The 19,611-nt window shown below is 40.3% G+C and overlaps 1 protein-coding gene across 3 annotated transcripts; it reads right to left on the reverse strand.

Annotated features, from left to right (window-relative positions):
* Window positions 1-481: 481 nt before the first annotated feature.
* fus (FUS RNA binding protein) lies at window positions 482-18,472 on the reverse strand. 3 transcript variants are annotated; one of them, XM_047037949.1, is made up of 15 exons: window positions 18,282-18,472; window positions 17,493-17,517; window positions 17,251-17,411; window positions 16,831-16,999; window positions 13,779-13,990; window positions 11,184-11,373; window positions 6,393-6,427; window positions 3,801-3,836; window positions 3,437-3,546; window positions 3,045-3,174; window positions 2,385-2,507; window positions 1,963-2,074; window positions 1,739-1,839; window positions 1,137-1,272; window positions 482-989 (listed from the first exon to the last, which is right to left on the reverse strand). In XM_047037949.1, exons 1-15 carry the CDS (start codon window positions 18,292-18,294, stop codon window positions 950-952), a joined length of 1,593 nt encoding a protein of 530 aa, XP_046893905.1. In that variant the 5' UTR covers window positions 18,295-18,472; the 3' UTR covers window positions 482-949. The 3 variants fall into 3 exon arrangements, with proteins under 3 accessions (XP_046893905.1, XP_046893906.1, XP_046893904.1); XM_047037950.1 differs by lacking the exon at window positions 18,282-18,472 and adding an exon at window positions 18,091-18,167 and having other exon boundaries at window positions 2,403-2,507; XM_047037948.1 differs by lacking the exon at window positions 18,282-18,472 and adding an exon at window positions 18,091-18,167.
* Window positions 18,473-19,611: the final 1,139 nt, after the last annotated feature.

Consider the following 19,611-nt stretch of genomic DNA (forward strand, 5'->3'; position numbering starts at 1 on the left):
CAATACTCTTTTTGAGCTCTGACTAGCATGTCTACAATTTTACTACAAAGTCAAGTCATTACAATAGATTTCAAATGGCAAAATAATACTGTTGTTGTTTTAAAAGTGTGCTATATAAAAAAACTAAAAAAATACCTAAATTGAATCAGCTACACCACAGTAGGAACTACGCTGCTAGGCCTATAAGGTAGTGCTAAGTGCTAAACCAAAACCGAGACATTTCCCTAATCTGAATCTGATATGGAACCAAATTGCCAATATGCATCATTTTCTATGGCTCTGCGGCCCAGCAACTCAACTTTCATAACATTTTGCTCAGGAAGCCTCAACCCCAATACTAAACCTTAAAACAATAACTGTAATATTATGCTCTTGTTTTCCGTTGCTGACGCTGTATCAGTTTCGAGGGCTAGGGGGAAGGGTGAGTATTGGGATTCAGCCTTAGTCTAGTGTTTGTATCACAGTCCAGAATAAAAGTCTATTCACGTTAGAGGGGAAAAGTTTATAGGTAATGATAAACTTACAGTATAGACTAGTTATCAAAATGCAGTGTCAAATAAAAAATGAAATGAAAACGTTTTATTTTATAAACACTTTCATTTAAAATCAAACGGTAAATAATCCAAGCACACTCATTTACTGCAAAGTAATATGCATCTTCAACAACACAGAGCTTTTTTCTTCAAATTAGGAACACTTAACTAAGGAAATACAGAGGTTTAGTAATCAGTGACTGTGTGTGTACTTGTAAGGAAGAGACAGACAAAATGTGTCATGTCTACACATGGTTAATATACACACTCCCAGTAACAGATTCTAGAAATGTATAAAAGAGTTGGGGGTGTAGGTGGGTAGCTACTCCCAGGCAGGCTGGGAATCGGTGCTGGTTCTAGTACACTGGGACGGAGTTGGAGGAAATGTGAAGGTATGTTCCAGCCTGGACTGTTGATCAATAAGGTCTGTCTCGACGATCCTGTCTGTGTTCTCCCCTGCAAGAGATTCAACCTCACTTTTCCAGTAATGGTAATGGCATTTGGTCATATAATCTAACAATCATGACAAGGCAAACAACTTGGTGTGTGTCTCTGCATCAGCGAATCTATATGTTTGGATGGTCACACTTGACAATCCCTCACCTCCCGTCCATTTTGCCAGGCCCGAATCCTCCCCGGTCACCCCCCCGGCCCCCTCTGAAGCCCCCTCTGTCTCCGCCCCGGCCCCGGAAGCCTCCACGGTCAAAGCTGCCTCTGCCTCTATCTCCTCCGTAACCTCCTGAGACAAAAGAAGTGACGAAGAACTGCACTGAACGAGACATTGCTTCAAACAGACAGGGTCCAATGATTAAATACACAAACCTGGCCCAGTATTGTGGACACACATTTACGCTGTAAATACTGTGTATATGCAAATGATCCCGTGGCCAACAAAAACAGGAAATTCCAGTTCTGAGAAAACTGACAGGACTTTGGAGGTAACCTTATACCCGGCTGTGCACATGTCACATCTGAGCCATGTAGTAAACCTAATTGTATTAGCTGTTGTGACCTGCATCACAAAACACCTTATATGTAGCTGTATCAGCCAACTAGTGGGACATGGTGCATTGTAAAAACAGTTTGTAGTGTCTTGGTGGTCTCAAAGCTAATCATCTTGCAATGAATGTAGTATTCCTATCAAACATTACCTTTACTGGCAGCTAAGTTCAAACTTCAAACAAATAATTGGTGGTTAGCCTTACCTCCTCCCAAAGGAGGTGACATCCCTCCAGCCCCATCAGGTTTGGGCGCCTTGCATTGGTTACACTCGTTACGCCATGAGAAATTCAAGTTGCCACAATCCCTAAGTCAGAAAGAGACACAAAAAATAACTGAAAAAACACCAACTACCCACTGATGAATGTACAATGAACACACACATGCGGGCAGGTGGTCAGGCACATACCCACACGAGCAGATCACTCACGTGCTTGAACACTTCCAGTCTCCAGCCCTCTGCTGTCCACCACCACCTCCTCCGTTGCCACCAGAGAATCCGCCTCCTCGGCCTCCTCCGAACCCACCACGACCCATCGGGCCTACAGCAACAGGATAACGCTTCCACAGATTAGTGTCAATACATTCAATCACAAGCATGCCAACTTGATTATTACACAGATGTGCCCTTACATTTCACCACATTTGTTATTATGGCTCATTAGCGCAAAGAATTACAGGTCTAAATCTGAAATAAAAGTACAACCAAGACAACAATATTCATGAGCAGTATCAGATGAGCAACTAGTTTAGGAATCAAACACAGGACTCAACTGCAATGGTTTGGAAAGAGAAGACTTACCACAAACACATGACCAAAATCCCCTTGTGCAACCTCACACATGAACTCACCAACAAGCTGATTCTCACCTCCTCGTCCACGACTACCTCCTCTCATGCCGCCACCCCTGCCCCCAAAATCTGCTCTGCGGGTGGCAAAGGACACCTTGATGGGGTTTCCGTTAAAGTCTTTTCCTGGAAAGACGACAAAGGCATTTTTTTTTTTTACCAGCAGAAATTACTTGTACTGGCACCACCACTTCATAAATCCAGTACTGTTCAAAGGTCTTTGGCACAAGTTCCACAAAGCAAAAGCAAGGAAAGCCTAAATGCTTTTCGGAAATAGGTCGAACGAAATACGCTGAAATTGTGGTTCTGAATTTAATTGTTCAATTAAGAAGGATGATCATAAGAAGAGAAAGAACAATGATCCACATTATCTTTTATACCCAACTGTGACTTATAAGACTTATAGGTTATAACTTATAAGAACCAAGTAACTATACCACATCTTGACCCATACTTATCAGCATACATGGCTAGCAATAAACCACTCAAGGACTCAGCATATTAACAACTGGGCGCCTCCCAGCCTACAACCAGGGACAATGTTGGTATTTGAGATCCGTGCAGAAGATATACATGAAATTTAACATTGTAACAGATTCTATCAGGATTCTATCACCTGCCCCAATAGTTTCCACATTCACTAGTCATAACACTGACATTTACCATCAAACCAGTCGATTGCAGCCTTGGCTGAGGGGGGATCATCAAAAGACACGGTAGCCTCGCCCTTGAGCTTCCCTGACTCTCTGTCCGTGTAGAGGTTGATCATTGGTTGGCCCGTCTTCTTGTTGATCTGAGAGGGGAGATGAAAAGGAACACGATTTAGGCAATGTGAACATAATGTCCTTGGAATGTATCTTAGTATCTACAGTGTTCTCTATGGTGTTAGTTTTAAGTTTTAATTGCATCGTCTCTATATTAACCAAATTATTTTTGTCTGAACTATTACATTGGAGATATGTACCACCTAACCCTAACCCATGCACATGACTAATAGAAGCAGGTGTTTGAAGGCGATAGGTAGTGTACGTTTGATGTGTGGGATGGGGCTGTACCTTGATTATGCCAATCTGCTTGAAGAAATCTGCCACAGAGTCCACGGTATAGGAGTCTCCAAGGCCTTGTACAAAGATGGTGTTGTTGTCAGAGTTATCCTGGTCTGGCACTATTGGGAACATAGACAGGAAGGTGCCAGTATTATCAGAGCTGAAAAGGGTAGAACCTGCGATAGTAGTCAACTGCTAAAAACAATGAGCCAACAGCATAGCTACAATTAAATTTTATCAATTAAAATCCATTTATCTAAGATAGTCCTGGCAATTTACTTTTGTATGAAAGGAAAGTTTGAAAGGTGAAACCATGTTCTACTTGGTTTGACCATAACCATCATAAAAAGTTACAATTCAGGTCAGTACTTACTGGAGTTGGGGCCCCCAGTGCCCTGGTCCCTTGGACCTTAAGGAAGAGCACAGATAAATATGAATTTATTACAAAGCAGAGATTGCGGTTTAGAACCTATAGACAGGCTACTTAACAGTTCCATATCTTTCCACTCTCACGCACGATTAAGTTCCATAACTTTCCCCCTTTCACTCTACAATGCAATCTATTCAGTGTGTAATGTGTGTGAGGGTCATTTCTCCAACCAGACTCCATTTGTAAATGCAAAATGGGATGGATCACATGAACCATCTTTACTGGTCACATCACCTTGAAACCACCAGATCCAGGTAACAATCCTATTTGTCCTACAGTTTTTTTTAACACTAACCCACAACTTCTTGACATCACGTTGTGAATGATCATCCATGCCTTCCCACATACCGTACCAAAAAAGCACCCTTTAATAAAGATCAACATTTGATATGTGTGGTAAAGGAACATTATAATCTTTGAACTCAGTACTCCGATAGGACAGTAAACATCGTGGAAACATTTAAGACCACATTTAAATCGGATGTTTCATGACTCACATTTGGTACTTTGCAGTGCTCCATTCCAGTTTTTATCCCAGCGCACGCATGCACACACAGTACTCCACGCAAGCACACCACAACATCCAGTTCCTGTTGCTTCATGTGGATTATATCCCCACACATCATGGCCTTAGTCCATTTAAAACGCAACAAGCGTCATATGTAGCGAAGGTAGGTCACATTACACACAGCAACACTTAATGGAACCAAGTTTTTAACATCATGTTAATTTGTATGTAAATTGTATTGTATCCTTTAAAACAGTTTTCAGTTAATGTTTTTGGACTCTGACTTTTCTTTTTGTTGTGCAACAGGCACGGAACACAACTGTATTTTTTATTCAACAATAAATCAGCAAGCGCCTAAAAGACTATTGTCAACATTACACAAACCCACCAGACTATTATAGCATCTTCAGTAAAACCTCTGGCTTTTGGGACATACTCTGACACTGTCCATGGCAGTAATTAGTTATGGTAATTGATTGATCTATTTTCATAGATTGAAACCTGAGAACACATTTACATGGAACATATTCAGTCAAGTTTCCTCAGCGTGAGATCAAGAGTACACATGTTCCTATTGTTCAGTACAGACCAGATCAATTGAAAACGTTCTTCACCCTTGTACATTGTAACACTTAATGAATTATTTAAATGTGCCAACTAACTCCTCGTTTTCAGTGAACCACTCCTATTTACTAAAGTATGAAGCTTTGTTTTTACGATGCCATTCCTTTACTATTGACGTCTATGGTTATGTATGGGGGATATTAAGGGTTAAGCAATTGAGCAGTTGACCCAACTGCTTCACATTGCTACACATTTCTTCCATTTCAGTCTGTGGAAACTAACATGTAATGAACCTTTTGGCTTTGTAGAGGCCATAATGCACAGATATATTAGGCAAGCTCATTTGTAGATTGACAACCTGATGATTATGGCTTTTTTTTTTCAATTATTCATTTTATATTAAAGATTAACATGACAGATTTTGTGGCAACCCCCAACCAATAATATAAATAATTCTGCTTTACGATCAACTTATTTAAAATGAACACGCCAATGTGAACAAATTGTAAGAGGAGAAATAAGTGCTCAGGCCTATAAGTGTTCAGGCTTATTTAAGAATCTAAAATGTTTCCTTCATTTTAAGATTTTCATACCACCATGCAAGAGTATCAAAGATGAGATCCTTTTTTGGAAATGACGAGGCACTTTTCTGAGTGGTAGGGTTCTGGATATAAAATGGACCTTTCTGAGAGGTATGGTTTGGCACAACAAATGAGACAAACGTAACTTCTAATTTCAACACATGGTCAATTCAGAGCAGAGAAAACTATGAGCAAGCTAGGCACGAGAACCCTGAAGGAAACTGTCAAAAAATATTTGAGTGACTCCACAATTGAAGGCGAAAAAAGGCTTTGTTGAATTACAGTCTAGTCCACCCTACTGGACTTTATAGGGCAGGGTAAACACACACACACACACACACAGAGACACAGGTTGTTCTTACCTGTAGAGTTAACATGCAAAACATACATCACATGCCACACTACACAGCATATTGAGGTGCTTCTTCTATAACCATACCATTACTCAGACATGACAAAAACACAGTTTTTTGGTGCCAATCTCACCGCAATAATATTATGCTATGCTTAAACACATTATTATTTTCAGGTGTCCCCAGTAATCTTTTTAAGCGGAAAGCTGATGGGTCCAACTTTACCAGATTAACCCTTCGGCTTCCTTCACAGTCAGTGCTGAATTGATAAGCTTGCCAATGCACATTGACAAATAATTTACTTTGTTTTTCTTATGGACAGTGGTTTCTTTAGAGGGTATTCATTCAACAGTAGTGTTCACCTTTTACCACACCTAATACACCCATACCACATATACCAAATAATAACAGACAAAGAACACTGTCCACTTTCTAATCATTTCAACATTTTAAACTCAAATCCCTTATTTCTTAAGCTTTGACTCTTTAAAACCGTCAAACCCGTTGTTTAAAGAGTTTTGCCACTTACCACCAAACTTATTGAATCCTCCTCGATCGCCCATTCTGATGAAGAAGGAAAGAAAAGCGACACGCATTGAAGGTTGGTGTTGACCGAGCCATTTCTCTCCTGGGGTATCCTCCCCTCTTTATCTTTTCCGTATCCAAACCCATCTTTGCCCTCTTATTACCCCTCTCACCCTCTGTTCACCCCTCACTTGTCTCTTCAACCAACATCAGGCTTTATCTTTTTTTCACGTGTTCCTTGTGGTCAGAGAATTGGGACAAAGGACCAGTTAATGACCTTGTCTGTTTGCTTCCCATGATCTCAGTCTTCCACTCTTACAATAGAACTCTAAACCAAAGACCTAATAGGACATCCAGTCACCCCTTATTGGTGTGTGGACACTTTTAATTGTGAGTATCTCCATTACAAGGAGAAACCCCATACCAAAGGTCATTGATTCCTGGATTTGCTGTGACATGGATGCTTTACAATGTACTCATTTTGCAAACAGGTGCATAACTCTGGGTTCAAAACAACTTTTGGTGAAGGAGGATTTCCCCCCAAAATTAAGCTTCTGTGAACATGACAAGTCTTGAGACTTACAACAATCTCTTGATAAAATATATGGCTTTGGTGTGTGGTGTATTTCCTACAAGACAGTGTTCAACGTGCATGTCCCTTGAGTATTCCTTCATCCTTTTCTAAATTAATTTCTATGTCCTCTCTTTCTATTGCTCCCCTAATTAAAAAAATAAATAAACCCACCCTGGAGAGGCAATATCCTAGGAGGAGATTAAGAGATTCATTAAAGCATTATATCACAGTGATCCTGTGGGGTGGGGAGGAGGGGAAGCAGGGTGATAACGATGTCATGTAATGTATGAGTGTGGACAGAATAAATGCACATATTGTCTTTTCACCTTTATACTGACCACAGTGCTGACCAACATACTTTGTCATGTTCTCTCTCATGCATCTATTTAAATATGTAAATCTGTTTAACTTTACAGGGTTGGTGAAGTAATTACATGGTACAAGTTATTTCCTTCCCACAGATGTGACTGACATGTTTACATATTGCCTTGGAAAAGAAGCAACTTCACCCCCCAAAAAAATCAAGAAATTCATGTATTTTAAATGTGTTACTACCCTCAAGCAAAGTAAATCAAATCTCAAACCTTTTATAGTTGCAAAAACTGTCATATTTTCTTAGCAATAGCTGGCGAGGAAACTTCCACACAAAAAATATAATGCCACACATACTAACACACATTCCTTTCACAAACCCGGCAAATTGTACGTAGTTTATTTGCCAATATTGTTTAGATAGAAGGGGGAAAAGCCATTTTAACACCTTAAATGTTTAAATGGTAAAAAAGCAAGTTGAGTGGTGCCATGTTGCTTTGAACGCCTTTGACTGACCGTGTTCTGTAACACAGTCAATGGTTGCATTGGATAGACCATTTAGAATTTGTGTACAATATCTGTGGAAAGATTTATACCCAAACCCATTTCTCCCTTAAACATTTCTTTGAATCCTTTAAAACAAAAAAGCACACCAGTTTTATTATAGCAAAAGAATCACATCAGACATGGAAAAGGTTTCATAGCTTGCTTGCTAGCTAAAAAACTTTCTGAACTTACATTGTTTTTGTTATACAGCTTGTTTGGGACAAATTAGTTACATTTATCCATTAAGACTGCTAGGAGAGAGAGGTATTGATTTCAATGTACTGTCACAATCCGGTTGGCTGTAATGCTCATTTCCCAGGGAAAATTACAACCCAAACAAGCAATGGCCTGAGGCCAAGGTCCATTGACTTTCTGTGTCCAAATGGATAAAGCACAGCTCACCTGGGGTCCTGGGCAGAGATAGAAGTAACATAGAGCTGGTCACACCTCCAAGAGCACTGTTTACCAGCATTCATATGCATAGTGACTAGCAATGTACCTTTCCCAAAGGCAACCTTACTTCCGACCAACTACGGAATCCTTTTTTCCTTTTATTCCCCCAGGAAGTGCTGCATTGTTTCTGATCTATTCTTAACAGCTGCAAATTCCATTATGTCATTATGTCTGTGGTGTTACATTACCAACCATAGATAAATATAAACACTATATGTCTCGTCCGTGTTGCCGGCCCACGGAGTCAAACGTCCGCACGTGGCGGCCATCTTGCTACAGTGAACTCGCTCACCCATAACATTGGGTTGGTGCTACATGTACTTTTTAAATAACCATAACTTGCTCAATTTTCAACTGATTTTTAAACGGTTTGGTTTGTTATCAACGTCAGAGATGTAGTTATGCCACTGCATACATATTTCTTTTTTAATTACATAATTATCCATAAGTATGAAGTGGCATAGCTACATCTCTGACGTTTAAAAATCGGTTGAAAATTGAGCAAGTTATGGTCATTTAAAAAGTACATGTAGCACCAACCCAATGTTATGGGTGAGCGAGTTCACTGTAGCAAGATGGCCGCCATGTGCGGACGTTCTAGACTCCGCCGTGAGACATCTAGTGTTTATATATATATATATCTATGTTACCGACCACCTAAGCCTATTTTTAAGTCAGGAAAAACCCTGATTACAAATGACAAACATTCCATGACACATCTTGCTTTACACTGTTGAGGTTTCCTCCAACCAACTGATTCCCTAGAGAGGGGTTTCTTTACTATTTGGACTTGTGACTAGATCAGAGCATATATTGGTTTGTACTGACCACATTGTTCTGTGCTGCACCTGCAGCAAACCATGATGCTTGTAGGTACAAATTGATCCATTTGTGTAGACCTGGGGTCCGTTCTTCATACTTCGCTTATTACATCCAAGTTCTGTGCTGCACCTGCAGCAAACCATGATGCTTGTAGGTACAAATTGATCCATTTGTGTAGACCTGGGGTCCGTTCTTCATACTTCGCTTATTACATCCAAGTTCAATTGACACATCCAAGATGACATCATCTTGCTAATCATGATCTTGCTAATTTGGTTCTTCAAACACCCTTGTTGTTTATGATTAGTTTAGCTGGATTGAGTTATGCGTTGGTCTAAAAGGGGGTATGTATCGATAGTCGAAACCTTGATCAGCAACGCTGCTAATGGCTGCTCACCATGGCCAAAAAGAGCACCCTGTTTTTTTCAACAGAGCCAACAAAGCAAGAGCTTGCTCGAAGGTTACTCCGAATTTGAAGATCAGAACATCAGGGAACACCTCAAAGTCTAGGAGAGAGGGCTGGCAAAAAGTAGCAAACAAATGAAATGTATGGTGGTGGTGACCACATTAAATGTTTTATTGCTTATTACAGTAGGCTAGGCCTATTTGTTTTTCTATTTTCATAATTACTTTATCATCTTTAATGTCATATAATTTAATGTGGTTCCAACAAATCAATGATGTAAATAACACCCTTACGAGAAAACCGATATCTCTCAAAAAGTATAGGAGGCTAGCCAGTCTCGCTGTGCTCAAGGATCTGTCTTCACGCAATGCGCAATTAATTCAGGTTCATGTTTGATTCTGCTAATTATTCTTGCACCTTCCGCAACAGGTTGTTGTCGTAAAAACAGATGACACATGGCTGTGACAGACTTCCTGTATCACCTCTAGGGATGGATATCTAAAACCAGTTCCCAGTGAACAGATTCCTTGGAATCGTCAGCCAAATTCTTTAACAATTCTGTTAACGGTTCTCTGTGCCGTTGCGCATGCGCAAACTTTTATAGTTTATTCAGACTGCAGCAAACATGGCAACTAGGCAGAAGCGTTCTAAAGTTTGGTTGTATTTCACACAACAAAATGACAACAACGCCACTTGTAACGCGTGTAAAAAGTGTATTTTGTCGAAGGGAGGAAATACAACAAATATGAAGAAGCATTTCAACACACAGCATGGAATGAAGTTACTGGAATGTCATGTGTTCGATGGATGCAGCAGCGCAGCTAACGTTCGCGCTTCATCTCTAACTATTCAAGGTAGAGCTTAACTGCTCAAAAGTGATCACAACCACAACAGAATGGCCGATGTTTGACACTGTCATATTATATGGTCAAATAGAAGTGTAGAAGAAGAGCAACGGAAAAATATAAATTTGTATGTATACATACTGTATATGGTGTGCGTCATTATAGAAAATTGTATAAAAGAAAACCGTACATAAACCAGTTGGTGCTCTTTCCCCCCCCCCCCCGCCCAATAAGAATCGATAAGAGAATCGATAAGCAGGAATTGATAAGATTTTTACAATTCCGATTCCTTATCAATACTCATCCCTAATCACCTCTGCTTGTAAAGTCGCAATCAAATCTTGTTTATATAAAATAAGCCTGCTCCCGAGCAGGTTTAAGCTAAAGGACTTGTTGCTATGACAGCAAGTCCAGTCAGAATAAACTTCGAAGAACCGAACATTCCAAGATAATGACAAATCTTCAACAATCAAATCCAGCTAACTGAGTTAGCAACGTACGAAGAACGGGCCCCTGTTCATCATTTACACTCATTCCAGCTTCTGACCTTCACATGTAGCTCATATGCAGTGTGAACCTAGCAGAACGCCTGTCAGCGTGAGTATTCATGGGTTGGAATCTAAAGACTGATGTTCATGTACGCATGAAGATGATCAGTGTGTGGGAATTTAAGAGACACTTCAGTCTCAGTCATGTGAGTGCCCAAAGAGAAAGACGATTGCACTGTGTATACTTGCCGGACACAAATTTTAAAGGGGGACTTGTTCAGGAGGTGACAGAGACAGAACAGATGTGTGTGTGTGTGTGGAGGAGGAGGAAAAGTCTTTAGATGCTTACCCCATGCCCCCTCTGCCTCTTGGTCCACCGCGGCCACCACGGTCAAAACCTCGATCCGCCCCACGACCTCCATATTCTCCATCTCCTCCACGGCCCCTAGCACTACGTCCATCATGATCTCCATAACCTCCATCCTGGCCCCCAAATCCTCGACCACCGCCACTCATAGGCGGAGTATCCTGTCCATATCCTTAGGGGCAGAAGAAAGACAGTTTTAGACAAAGCTTTAGCTGTGTAGCCCCATACGCAACCCCTGTCCACTGCCAAAAGCGCCTACAGTGGGCACGTGAGCACCAGAACTAGAACACGGACAGGGATTTTCTTGGATAGAGAATATTTGGGCGCGCACCTAAGCCGTTTTCCCGAGTGCCTATGAAAAATCCAGAGCGAATAAAACATTTTGCCTATGAAAAAGGACAGCAAATATGTTCTCAATATTATGTTTCAAGTAGGCTACAGTTGATAAGAGTTGATAAGCGTGTCTTCTTGTCTGATCAATACGCAACTGTGAGGTGCGCGAATGGACAGAGCGGGCAGTAAACTGTCGTTCTGCTGCGAGTGCCAGCCCGACGTGTATGACTACACCTGTACAAATGCGAATGAAATTTCCACTCAAAATGCTGACAAAAGTTTGATTAGCGATTTCAAACGCAGCCTCCATTGGTATTCTTAACCTGAAATGATAGTGTAGGCACAAAGAAAAAATAAAAGGAAATTGCAAAACACCTGGGAATAAATACATTGATTAGAATATATATATATTTTTATTTTTTTTTGAGCTCCGAAGACCCATTTTGACCCAGGAAAAACCTTGACGGAGCAATGGAAGAAGGTAGCCTGGTCTGAGGCCTTACATTTTCTTTTACATCGCGTGGATGGCTGTGTGTGTGTGTGTGCATCGCTTACCTGGTGAACACATGGCACCAGGATGCACTATGAGAAGAAGGTAAACTGGCGGACGCAGTGTAAAGCTTTGGGCAACGTTCTGCCGTCCAAATATACACGTATTTGCAGCTAACATTTCATCAAGCTCAAGTAAAGTTAAACACAAGAATATACAGGTATATTAATATGGTATTTTTTGCCATAAAACACATCTTTATGTAATCGATTTGACATAGTTAGTTGTGTATCGAGGCGACCAACTGCAGTGGTCGTAGTGAGTTAAAGTTAGCAAGTTAGCTAAATAGTCGGGTTGTTGTGTTAGACAAAACTAAACTCAAAATGCATTTGGAATTTAATTATTTGGAAATCCCTTTACACCGATATTCAACTGAATGTAAAACAAAGACAATGTGTGAGGCTTGTGTTAAGACTGGTTTTTCATACTCATTTGGTCTTTTGTTTTTATTTATGTTTTTCACAGCATCCCAACTTTTTGGGAATTTGGGTTGTAAGAAGTAAAAATTTAAGCTAAGAGCTAATAATTTAGCTAAGAGGTGATCCAAAGAAACGTGGGAAGGTAAATTTGCCGGCTTTTGCTGCGTCTCACGGTGTGAGTGACCATCGCCAGCAGCTTTCCTCCAGGTCACCGCAGTTGTCACGTGACTGAAAACTATGAATTGTCCCTTCTCAAAGTGATGGCATTTCCACCCCATGTGTCCAAAATCTCAAATACATGCCTTATTTCTGATGGGGAAGAGAAAAGCCATTGGTGAACCATACAGTCCAGTGAACATTTTGTAAAACCTACAAATATCTTCTTCTCATAAAGTACCTACAATTGAACAAAAATAGTCATTATAATAGGACATCAAAACTATGAAGAAAATCAAAATATTGAGAATATTTTAGATTCTTCACAGTACATATTCTCTCAACCTGCCTCATGAAGTAGTCTCTGAGTTTTTTTTTTTACAATAATCACATTTTTCGGGCACTTTGAACACCACAAGAGGAATGCCAAGAGAAGGCAACTCACACCAAAACAATATAGATGGATGTATAGCACTATATGCAAGAGGAGAATTTTTTTTTGTTTTGGGCGAACTGACCCTTTAAAAAGCACAATTACACTGCTCACATTTGCAAACGCAGCATGTGTCTCCTTCTAATGTCCGAATGGTGAATCAAACAAATCAATACCCTTTGATTAATACAAAGAGATAAATAAAAGAGCCTTATATGAGAAATGGAGTAGCAAGGTGAACACATTATTATGTTATACACAACTGTGTGTGTGAAACGTGACTAAAATAATAGATGTGTACAAACTATAAAATACATTTTAAAAAGTAGGATGTTTTAACTGGCTTAGTTTGCTACAAGAATAAAAGCTTGCTTGCTTGCTAGCTGGTTGTCCCATTAATTGTTATAGTAATTAAGTAATTAATTAATAGTAAACTGTGTTACTATATGCACCTAACAGTGGTGCTATAGCGAACAATTATATCACAGGGTTTCCTCCTAAGTCTAACGTTGACCCTGGTCCGGAGCAAGATGTTTTTACTTTATACAGTGCCCAGTTCCGAAGATAAACGAGCCACAGACACAAATTGGACTAGTAAACTATGTGTTACTATCATCCAATGAGCATTAGCCAATATTTTCAATGTGCAGTCCTTTCTAATACAAGTTTCTTAATCTGTTCCTTACCTCCGCTCTGGCCATACTGGTTCTGCTGCCCGTAGCTCTGGGGTGGGGGTGAGTTGTAGCTGGATGTCTGACTATAAGGAGCCCCCCCATGCTGGGAGCTCTGCGGCTGGCCACCGCTACCCCCATAACCACCGCTTTGACCAGCGCTTCCTCCGTAGCTGCCTCCACTCTGCTGCTGCCCATAGTTCGGGGACTGGGAATTATTACCATAGCTGTGGAAGGGTCAAAGTGTGAAAAATGGGCAGAAAATTACTCTTAATATACAGTCAGGTCCAGGGCTTGAAATTGCGACCATTTGGTTGCATGTGCTCCTGAAATTGTGTCTGTGTGACCTCAAAATATATTTGGGAGCATTTGTGCAAGTGCAAATAATCGTTACGGTGTGAACTTTTTTTCAATTTTTTTATAAAACACTCGCTAAGAGCGGGACAAGTTTTCCCTTACTACTCAGCGTGAGAAATACAAGGTGTTGCGTGAGAGCATGTGAAATGGTTGAAATGCGTGAGTCTCACAGCGAATGCATGAGACTTGAGAACCCTGAATGACACGTAATCTTTACGTTCTAAACTTCAATGCAGATTTTAGATATATTAGCCGTCAGTCACTCCTTGTCACTGTGCTCCGCGTCACATGAAACGGAGCTAACTAGAGCACTAAATAAATCCATAACAAATGTTTTTGTTGTGGTGCTTTTTTGGGGAGTTTTAAAGTTGGGAGCACCAGTGCCACCAAGTGCAAAGGCTAATTTCAAGCCCTGGGTCCATAAATATTTGGACATTAACACACTTTTCATAATTTGGAGTCTGTATGCCACAATTAAAGAACCGAGATGCAATTAAAGTGCACAATTAAAGTGCACACTTAAAGCTTCATTAAAAAGCTTCATTAAAAAAAAAAGGATTTTTACACACAGTCCCTTTATTTCAGGGGCTCAAAAGTTGGACAAACTAACATAATAAATATAGCTGCACCATTGTCAGACTTGGATAAAGTTCAAACAGCTGTAATTTTGTCCAATTTATATATGGGATGACTGGATTGCTGCTGTAAAGAATAGCTTACTCGTAGTGCTTTAAAAAGGTTGCTTGGGGTGCCAAAACTATATACTGTTTTTCATGTAAGGGAATTTCAAATCATGCCTAGCGTTAGTTGCGATTTGTTCTGGCTTAGGTTTCTGAAATGAATTTGCGCAACAGGCAACAGGCTGAACAATCAATATACTTCATTCGAGCTAATTCGGTTGTGAATCTGACACTACCATGCGTAGACTCCAAGTAGCTAGCTACTGTTGTAAACCTGGCTTGTTTTGAAGTGGTTTACACAGTCTCACTAAACAGATGATCGGAGTGTTGTTATGGCCTCAAATAAACACTCATTGCTATGTTTTACAACCGGAGGATTGACCAGAAGACTAGAAACCGATCTGTCCCAAAAAAAAGATGTTTTGCCTTTGACTGGTTTTGAACCTATAACCCTTCGTGTACCAGCACAACATCTCATCCAATTGATCTATTGCCAGATCTGGACTCTTTCATATTCAGTCATCAACTGGATAATAAAATAGGATGTTTCTCCAATGGCAAGCATTGTCAGATTTGGTCCAAGCTCAAACAGCTGTAATTTAGTCATATTTTCAAGGTAAAACTTTGCAGGGTACTTCAGGGTGATGTCGTCTTAAAGCCTATTAGGTTTGAAAAACCATCATTCAAAATGACATTTCATTTAGTGACACAAACTTATTGAGGCAATGTGTACATTTACATAAATACACCCCTTTCAGCCATTTTGTATTTGATCAACTGTCTGAAGTAACATTTTTAAATATGTCCATGATACATATCTGTACAGAATTTCAATTTGACCTTTTTTGTAGGAGGAGATCTATTTTGAAAGTTTTCCCAAATTATCACGGTACAGGAAAATCCATCATGGTGGACATTATGGGTCCTTGAGACTTTTTTGTTCCTCATGAAAAATGAGCCATGCACACCAAGTTTCAGAAGAATTGGAGCAATGGGGTGGAAATGATATCACTCTGAAAAGTGGACATTTGGGCGTGACCTGTGGCACCCCCTATGGTCTGATGTGGCCCATATTTGGTGTGGGGCTACCCACTTGGATGTAATATCAATGTGCTAAATTAGAACATTTATGACAAGGGACTTTGAGATATTGGGGCGCAAGGAGAAGAAAAATAATAAGAATAAGAATACCAACAATAACAATAGGTTTCCTCCTACCGGAGGAACCCTAATAATAAGAATACCAACAATAACAATAGGTTCCCTCCTACCGGAGGCACCCTAATAAGAATACTAACAAAAACAATAGGTTCACTCCTACCGGAGGAACCCTAATACCAACAATTAGGAATCCTAATTACTTATTATTAACATAATCATATATTTTTTATAATACTTTATTGAGAATCCTTTGCAGGTAATGACTGCTTGAAGTCTGGAACCCATGGACATCACCAAACATTGGGTTTACTCCTTTGTGATGCTTTGCCAGGCCTTTACTGCAGCAGTCTTCTGTTGTTCTTTACTTGTGGGTCTGTCTGCCTTAAGTTGTCTTCAGCAAGTGAAATGTATGATCGATCAGGTAATAGACTCGGCCAGAGTGTTCCACGGCCCGCCGGCAGGCAATATTGGATCTGCCCAGAGCCACTCTGATCTGCCATTACCAATCGCTAGCGTTCACCTTAGCCAAATCCTTCACCACTACTGTCGCCGGTACCGCCGCCATTAGTGACCTACAACTCAAACTAGTGCACGATATCCACGTCATCGTTCTCAGCCACTCCCTCTGTTCGAAAAATCCGACTAATATACTGAAAGCCCAGACCTAGTACAGAAGCAAAATGGAAATTGAGTGGAAGTACGTAGGAGGGCAGAGCCAGGCTAACCCCCCCCCTTTTTTTGTGTTGCCGAGCTCACCAGTGCTTTCTTTTTTTCTGGCCAATGTTCCTGCTATCTTTCTGATGGATTTTTTTTTTTTTTTGCAGCCTAATGATGGCCTGTTTCCCTTGCAAAAGTAACAATTAACTTACTTTGCAGAAGATGGAGCAGAAAGCTGCTGTTGCCCATAGCCAGAATAGGATGACTGCTGGTTATAGCCACTCTGAGGAGGTTGACTGCTGCTGTTGTAGCCCCCAGAGCTGTAAGGCTGACTGGACTGGTTGTAGCTGCCCTGGGAAGGAGGCTGTGAGCCATATCCTCCTGATGAAGCACAGCCAATGGGGTTTAATGTGTGTGTGTGTGTGTGTGGGGGGGGGGGGGGGGGGGGGGGGGGGGGGGGGGGGGGGGGGGGGGGGGGGGGGGGGGGGGGGGGGGGGGGTAGTGGAGATTTAAATAACATTTTATTTCAAGGTTTAAGATTACTAAGTAACAACATGCTTGCATAACACACACAAACCCATCTCACACACAAAGCGGTTGAATTACATTTTTGGTAGTCGTAAATTGCTTACCAGACTGTGACTGGCCATAGCTTGAACTATAGCCTCCCTGGCTGTATGGGGCAGAATTGGTATCAGAATTCTGGCTGTAGCTTCCATAGCCTGGCTGGCTGTAGCTCTGATTGGAGGACTGACCATAACCCTGGTTAACCTGGCCCCCATAGGGGCCATACCTGCAAATGACAACACATTGTTTAAAGACTGAAATGAGAAAAATACTTATTTGATGCTTGTTCGGCTAAATTGTGACTTACCCCTGTGCAGCAGGTTGAGAATAATCTGAGAGTAAATGGTACAAAATTGTATTAGAATAAAACGTTTGTACAACATTATCTTAAATCAATGTTTTGCATGTCTGTGCCAAGAACTTAAATGCACACATCAACAATTTCTCTAATTAAGAGTTGACACTAATGTTAAAGCAATAAATGTTGTTGAGATTTAAGGATGCTTTTATATAGGAGCTCTAATACGGACTATGTTGTCATCAATGGTTCTCTATAATCTAGGTTGAAAATATGATTGACTGATAAATCATAAACATTTAAATAAACAATTATTTTGTACAAGTAACTCATTTAATTTTCAGTTGCTAGCTAACTAGAACCTAGTTTGAATTAATCAACCTTGACAAGCCTACCAATCGTTCTCGAACTAAACAAGATGGCGGAAAAAGAAATCCCTTTTCTAGCTGGGACTAGCTAGCTTTTTACGATGCCAGAATGTTTTGACCGTCAAGGTTCAATACGTCTATATGCCTTTTTCTTAACTAATTGTTCGTAAGGAACTAACGATATGTGTATATAAATCGGTAACATTACAATAACAAATGGTCTTAAAAGCATTACGCACTTTTAGATATATAGCGAGTCTCACACATCAACAATGTAACCGCACTACAGCACCCCTGTGAACTACACACTGTGAGCTTGCCTTGTTTTTCTAACAAGATAGCTACAGTACTGTAGACTGCTGTTAGTAAGAAGATACCTCTTGGCTGGCTAACGCTGCAAAAACGAAATCTCCAAATATTTTTTCCTTACCATTTGACGCCATGTCTTGAGAAAGCTCTCCACAGATATCAAAACTAGTATCTAATGTAACAAAGACAAAAGTGACAAACGTTGACGGGGTTAGCAGTAACCTTGTCTGTTTATAATCTAGTAGCCTTAATGATGTCACGCCCGATGCGTTTGTAATGTACCAAGGCCTCGCTTCATTTTCCAAAACACGTGATGACAGTAACGAAGCTTCGTTGCGTCATGCAAGCAGCAGACGTCAAGCGACTGACCTCTGTGTAGTAGAGTTTAAAGATCTGTAAAGCAAATGCCATGATTTGCTTCTCTGTACATTATATACGTGTGAAATTAGTTCCTGAAAGCATGTGCAAAGCGCGAAAACTTTGTCGCACTGAAATGTGTAGTTAGACCCAGTGGCAATTTTAGACCCTTTAGGGTTGCTCAAGCACCCCTAAATTTACAGTTTTTCACAATTGCTAAGACACATTTCTTGAAACAGTCACCCATTTTCTCAAAACTGTCAACACAAAACCTCATCTTCAAGCACTATTTACAAAACCTATGAATCCTCTCGCAAAATGAAACTTTTGCCTCAAAACTGTTTTAAGTGTGCTCAAAATCAATCTTTCACCTCAAAACAGATTTACCTGTGCTCAAAATCAAACACTGCTCTCAAATCATACACAAAGTGATCAAAATGATCAGCAGGAAACAATACACCAGAAAATAGAAAACACATTGTTAAAAACATATAGTTCTCAGGGAGAATTACTTATAGGAGAATTTTTATCTCAAAACAAATTTCCTATTCATCCGTCATTGTCTTTTGATGAACGAAAACATGTTCTAGGAGCTCAAAATTTATCAGAAATTTGTACTCTGCTTTGCAATTTTTTTGTTCTTTCTCCTCCTTGTACCCCTATACAGTACTGTACCCTGCATCTCACTACTCACAACTCACTCTTGTTCTTTGTTGATATGAACCTGCAACCAGTCAAAGTCTATTGAGCAGTCAGTACTGTTACTGTAACAAATGGAAAGCACAATGTTCAGGGCCATAACATTTGTTCATTGTACAGTATACAGCCTACAGTGCACTGTACTACTGTATACAATACTAAAAGGTACACAAATCAAAGGAGTAAACATGTGATCAATGTGCTTCTTCTTGTCTTTGGGCTGGGTCAGGCCAGAGCACTTCGTTGACATCACAAGCAATATTTTCCCACCTTCAACAACCTGTTTGCGCTCTGAATTGGCTTATATTGGTTGTGTCACACCATTTGAAACGTGAAATCAATTGTCAATGACACGTTTTCTCTATTTGTATTTGATTGTTGCCATTTGTGTTTAC

Source organism: Hypomesus transpacificus, chromosome 17 (genome assembly GCF_021917145.1).
Source record: "Hypomesus transpacificus isolate Combined female chromosome 17, fHypTra1, whole genome shotgun sequence".
NCBI lineage: Eukaryota > Metazoa > Chordata > Actinopteri > Osmeriformes > Osmeridae > Hypomesus > Hypomesus transpacificus.

What these genes read in the sequence shown, in the direction of transcription:
- fus (XM_047037948.1), bottom strand. Translation starts at nt 18,118, where the DNA reads ATGTGTGAGACTCGCTATATATCTAAAA. An exon ending in CCAGTATGGCCAGAGCGGAG is followed by an intron (nt 11,374 to 13,778) that starts GTAAGGAACAGA and finishes TCTGCCCCTAAG; the next exon opens with GATATGGACAGGATACTCCG. An exon ending in AGAGGCAGAGGGGGCATGGG is followed by an intron (nt 6,428 to 11,183) that starts GTAAGCATCTAA and finishes CTTCTTCATCAG; the next exon opens with AATGGGCGATCGAGGAGGAT.